Below are 6,000 nucleotides of genomic sequence, written 5' to 3' on the forward strand. Positions count from 1 at the left end.
ATCTTATATCGACTGAAGATGCGAATTTATTCACAACCGTTTTCGGTTAATTTATTAGTGCATACTCTCGCGACCACGATAAAAGAAAATCTTTTTGATACATGAAATATTTCAATACATTTTATTGTTTGCCTCAACTTTCATTATAAAAATACACCCTCAATGATTTAAGAAGAATTACATTGAAGTAATTGCAAGATCTTACAAGGTCTCGTTGTGAACGTCCTTTTCCTATAAATCCGCCATCATGCCACAGGTATTGAAGTCGTCTCCGATCATATTTCCTTTTAAAACATTTATGCCACACTCAAATACCCCAAAATAAAATGCAGATTGTTTTTTAGTGCACGTATTTTCATAACAAGCAAATCATAACCGCCAAACAGATCTTAATTCGTGGTGGGCAATATTTTGTAAAACGTGATATCAGACACGTGGGTTCAGGATACCGAATTCACAATGTCTTCAGACCTACGTTACATAAATGAACTTTGGTATTTATGATAACTTCAGTAGTTATTATCTGGTCGCTAACCATTATTGTGTAAATAAATCTATGTCCTTTCAAGTGAAAAAAAATAGTATATTACATTTCCTAAGTAATACGAGAAACCAAACGTAGTGGGCACACCTCGCATATCGGTACAGTACAGCATTGATATGCGAGGCTGTTGACGGCCTGTTTCACAATACTGATAATTACCCTACAATGGAGGGGTAGATACTGCTTCGAGGAATAGAAAACCTACTCTTACCACTGCATCAATTGTAATGAAAACACGAAGTTCTTTTGAAAATTTGCAACAAAAGCATTTTGTTGTTGAAGCTGAGAGTACGGATCGCTAGTTCGAACCTGTTAAGAGTCGCTAATGTTTAATAGAACTTAACACTTGTGTATTTATTAATATAAATATGTAATTGTTTTAATGTCCTGCAGGCTGTGAAGAGAGCTGGCAAGCCCGCCGGAGGCAAGGGCAAGAAAAAGAAGACCAGTCTCAAGTACAACATTGATTGCACAGTGCCTGTTGAGGATGGCATTATGGATGTTGCAAGCTTTGTAAGGATTTATGGTTTTGATATGTATAATCTTCATCAAATTGTTGAAATACATATATATATGTAAAACCTTTTATATTCTTCATTAATTATTTTGATGTATATACATATAGAAATTCTTAGAGCACATAGTTTAATATAAATCAATCACTTAATGTTGAATTAATGCCTTTTGGTCAGTCTATGCTCTTCACTTAAACTGTTTTTGTACTGATAAATAAATGGTTGGATATACAATGAACGGATATTGTAATATCTATATTGTATTAAGATGTTTTGTATATAGTACTGGCAGTGAATATAATGACTGACCAGCCTCTATAACTAGGGTTGACTTCCCTAGTTAGGATTAGGGCAATATTCCCTAATCCCATGGATCTCCATTTCTGATCTTTAGGAGAAGTTTTTACATGAGAGGATCAAGGTTGGAGGAAAGACCAACAACTTTGGAACCAATGTGAACTTGGACCGAGACAAGAATAAGATCATCCTCAATGCCGATATTGCTTTCTCTAAAAGGTAACTCACAATAACAAGTATGTGGTAAAGCCTGTATGCTCACTCTAAACAAAGAATGCTTTCAGATTTTTTTTTTCATTTTACAAAGTTATCATCCATGATTGCAGTAGTATCTAGCATGGCTTTAAGTTTGAAGTTTAAATATTCTCGCTAGCTTTTTACCTGATTTGGCCTGATTAGATATGTATTGTAATGAAAGCCACTATAAACTTGTCTTTTGTACTATTCTTCAATTAATTTTATTTTAATTTTTCAAATATTAAAAATCTCTTTTATTGATACTTATAGGTACTTGAAATACCTGACCAAGAAGTATCTGAAGAAGAATAACCTTCGTGATTGGTTGAGAGTAGTGGCCAATAACAAGGAGAGTTATGAGCTGCGATACTTCCAGATCAACAACGAGGATGAGGAGGAAGATGACGGTGACGAGTAATGATAAATGTTACATTAAAGTCGCTCAACAGTCTAGTGTTGTTTTGGTTGTATTTTGAAATTTATCCCATCAGATAGTGAGTTGTTCCGACAGTTCAAATTGCCCTTCGTCTGTGTGTCCTTTAATTATTCTTATCACCATTTATTGAGAAGTACTGTGATCGCTCTTAATTTCATACAAATGTTCCCAAAGTTGCAAGGTTGCAACTCGGTTTCAAGTTGTGCACAGACAATTTTGGGACTTATGAGGAGGGGAAAATGTCTGATGATTCTGGATTTAAATACATAAATTTCTTGAGGATTTCTTAATTATTTTCCAATTTCATATGCGAGTTTCCTGTTGGCCTGAATTGTACATATTCAATTTACGGGAGAGTAAGGAAAAGACCAAAACCACACCATGGTAGAAGTGAAGATCCCTTTAGGAATTACATTGCTTGAAGGTTTTTTCCACAATTTCAGATTTCATTCTATTTTGTTGATTCATAATCGAAATAGTTGAAAAACTTACCTGCATAGGACATACTGGAGACAGTCCAGGTTTCTCCAGTCTTTACATTGTAAGTGAAGTATCCAGATCTATTATGATCTATATTATTAAATTCTAAGAATGGAGGATGTATATTTACAAATCTGATGTATGAGAAAATTTGGTTGTATATGGTAAAAGCTAAAAGTCGATGAGCAGAGGAAATATTTGTATCTTTGAAAATTGCCAGAGCTTAAGCAGTTTCATATCTGTGATCAACATATCATTTGCAGGCATTATAGGTCACCTCATGGTGACACAATTGCAATCGCCTTCATTCGGCATAAAGAATTCAACAATTTCAACTTTAAAAAAAAATCTGTTCTGACTTTAATGATATTTCGCAGAAAACTGCCTTTGCTTAAGATGAACCAAAATTGTGAATTATACAGTCCTCACCCCACAAGGGCCCAAAAATTGTCAAATTGACTTGAATTTAAAAATTCTTCTTAACACACAGATATGGAGGAATCAAATGCTCTTAGTGGATGAAAGCATCTTAAGGTGCTTTACCAAAATTGTGAATTTGATGGCCTAAGGGTCTTGCATATCCTGTTCGGAGGGGGTAGAGTTTACTATAATTTATATAGGAAAACTAGATTTTTTTAGCATAATTTGTTTAATTTCCATTGGAAATATTTCAGACTTTGTTAGAATTATGAGTGATGGATGACAGCTTGATGGTTTGTACATATTGATCCTGGCTGATGGGCAGGGTCAAAGGGGTGAAATTGTGTTTTTAAGTCGCCTGAGCCGAAAGCTCATGGTGACCTATTGCCATCATGATTTGTCTGTCGTCATGCGTCGTTAACTTTTCACATATTCGACTTCTTCTCAAGAACCACTGAATGGATTTTGACCAAACTTGGCACAAAGCATCCCCATGGGAAGCCTCTTCAAGTTTTCGAAGAAAAAGGGCATGGCCCCAGGAGGGGGGAAAAGGGGGTAAAATTAGGTAAATCTTTAAAGATCTTCTTCTCATGAACCAACGGTCAGATTAAATTCATATTTGATATTTAGGGTCCTAATGGCAAGGTCTACAAAGTTTGTGAATGAAAAAAAAATCAGGTCAAAAGCGGCCCCACTAGGGGGCCCTCAAAAAGGAAGAAAACTCAACTTTGACCGATTTCAACCAAATTTGGTAAACAGCATCCCTTAGTGAAGGACATATGAAATTACGTTGAAAAAAGTGAAAATGTCCCCTTTGGGGCCCATAAGGGGTGTAAAAGTGGTCATATGTAAAAACCTTCATTAAATGACTACTTCTCAAGAACCATTGGATGGATATTGACCAAACTTGGCACAAAGCATCCGCATGGGAAGCCGCTTCTAGTTTGCAAAGAAAAAAGGGTGTGGCCCCAATAGGGGCCCCAGGAGGGGGGGAAAGGGGAAACTTTATACGAATGTTCTACACAAGGTCCTGGCAAGTGTTTTAACTTTTTGGGGGGATTCAAAATCCAAAATGGCCACCCTGACCTCTGTTTGGCTAAGACATTATGGACTACCTCTCAAACTAAGTACAGATGTTTTACACATGGTCCTGCACAAGTGTTGTTACATTTTTGCAACATTTTAAAATCCTTAGATTATTGACATATATTCCTCAGGTAACCGTTAAGGCCCCTTGGGCCTCTTGTTGAGCTTAACATTGGTTATTTCCCACTGGAAATAAGAATTATAAGTATAGTATGACAGTTCCAATGATATGCATGTATTGCCACTTGCTTACTATATTCGGTGCCAGAATTTCTGTTTCATGACACTTGATAACTATCCTGTAACCTTTATATTCAGTATTGCTCACCGTCAAGGCCACTAGGCCTCTTGTTTATCCACAATTTTATAATTATGATCGGGTTAATACTGAGCAAATCTTGTTAATCACATGCTTTTATATAGCCAAGACCGTGGTCACTTAGAATTCATTTAACACAAGGAAATGAGTAATATCTGAAAGGTGATAGCAACACTACAATATAAATTTTGACTTGTATCAGCATAGGTTTCTCTGTTAACAGCTGACTAAAAACTTTTTTAGAGTCTTGAGTAAGGTGAACCAGTCTGTAACGTGGCGATGGATGTAGGCTACAGATATTCTATGTCGTTTTTTTTAGTATGACTTGTCTACTGATACCTGTAAAACAATGTGACGAACTTTATTTATAATTGAAATTTGGAATATAAAAATGCGTGTGTTAAGTCAGATACCGAAAACGATCACATCCCTGTCCAACGCAACAGTCGTGATCGCCATTCAAGATATTGTCAACATTGGTGGAAATTGTAGTATAGTTAAGGACTTTCAAAGACATCTTCAAAATTAATTGCGTAAACATGTATATTCAAAGTATCGTTTTTAGTGAACTACAAGCTTAAGCATCAAACTGTCATTCTGAGGAAAAGAAGACAAACTTTGTGTATGATCCGTGTAGAATTGATGTGGTTTCCGTAAACCTGCCGTTGTCGTCTGGTCTGCGATTGCAGACACTTTCCGATGGAGTCGCGTGTGTTTTGTTAATAGAAATGAATTTCAACCAATACCACCATCTTAATTCTGTTGTAAACTGACCTTATCCGTACATAAACTAACTGACACTATATTATGCATATGTTCCTGGAAAATGAGCTATATTTTTTATTACATAATGTTTCACACGTATTGATTATATATCATAGGGAATTAAAACAACTTGCAAAAACACACAGAAACAGCACATTGTAGAATTACATATACTCCTGTTTTAAAATCTTGTGTCGGATAATGTTTGGATACATCTTTATATCATCAACCCGTGCACAATTCATATTTACGATCAAAGAACATTGAAACATTTTGTATGCTTTCCTGTTCCTACACCGAGATGAGACATAAAAGCTCTTGGAAGGCAAAACCAAGACACCGAGCAAAATTTGAGCAGTGGCGGACTGACTTCATAAGAGCTGTTTTGCCAGTAACCAAATGTTCCATTTTTTCGCTTACCCAGTACGTACTGAGATAATCATCTTGTGCACAAGAAAGGAGAAGTAAAAAAATCATGTTATATGGGTCCGACGTTCCTCATGTAATATTACTGGTACATTTTGTAGTAACGCGTCTATGAGCTTTATCACAAACACACGGTGTGAATGAGTATGAATCTAATTTTTTATATAGTCGCCATTTATAGGGATGATTGTTGTATCTGAACAAATTAATTAGAGGTATGGACGGTTTATAGTTATCATCTTTTTCCGATCCTCTTTCACATTCACATAATTTGTTGGAAATAACATATTGTTTTGACTTAACTCCCTCAACAGGAATTTTAGTCGCCGATATGGTAAAAAGGAAAGCATTTACAATTAGTCAATCACACAACATTATTGATTGTACCTGTTGTACCGATGATCTCACCTTTAGACCAAACACTTACTAGTGTTAACCACTAATTAGTTTCATGAGTCACCTAGCGATGAGGTCA

General features: G+C 35.8%; 1 protein-coding gene across 1 annotated transcript; it reads left to right on the forward strand.

Moving 5' to 3' along the window:
• Window positions 1-240: 240 nt before the first annotated feature.
• On the forward strand, window positions 241-2,044 carry LOC132546745 (large ribosomal subunit protein eL22-like). The gene is made up of 4 exons (XM_060210464.1): window positions 241-256; window positions 938-1,057; window positions 1,454-1,575; window positions 1,864-2,044. The coding sequence occupies exons 1-4, from the start codon at window positions 248-250 to the stop codon at window positions 2,009-2,011; spliced, it is 399 nt and encodes a 132-aa protein (XP_060066447.1). The 5' UTR covers window positions 241-247; the 3' UTR covers window positions 2,012-2,044.
• The last annotated feature ends 3,956 nt before the right edge of the window (window positions 2,045-6,000 follow it).

The sequence above is a fragment of the Ylistrum balloti genome, unplaced genomic scaffold, assembly GCF_031769215.1.
Source record: "Ylistrum balloti isolate Yb309-2 unplaced genomic scaffold, AGI_CSIRO_Ybal_v1 Utg369912, whole genome shotgun sequence".
In the NCBI taxonomy this organism is placed as follows: Eukaryota; Metazoa; Mollusca; class Bivalvia; order Pectinida; family Pectinidae; genus Ylistrum; species Ylistrum balloti.

Excerpts from the sequence above, each read along its gene's own strand:
- LOC132546745 (XM_060210464.1), top strand. Across the intron at positions 1,058-1,453 it reads TTATGGATGTTGCAAGCTTT|GAGAAGTTTTTACATGAGAG; the intron begins GTAAGGATTTAT and ends TCTGATCTTTAG. Across the intron at positions 1,576-1,863 it reads GATATTGCTTTCTCTAAAAG|GTACTTGAAATACCTGACCA; the intron begins GTAACTCACAAT and ends TGATACTTATAG.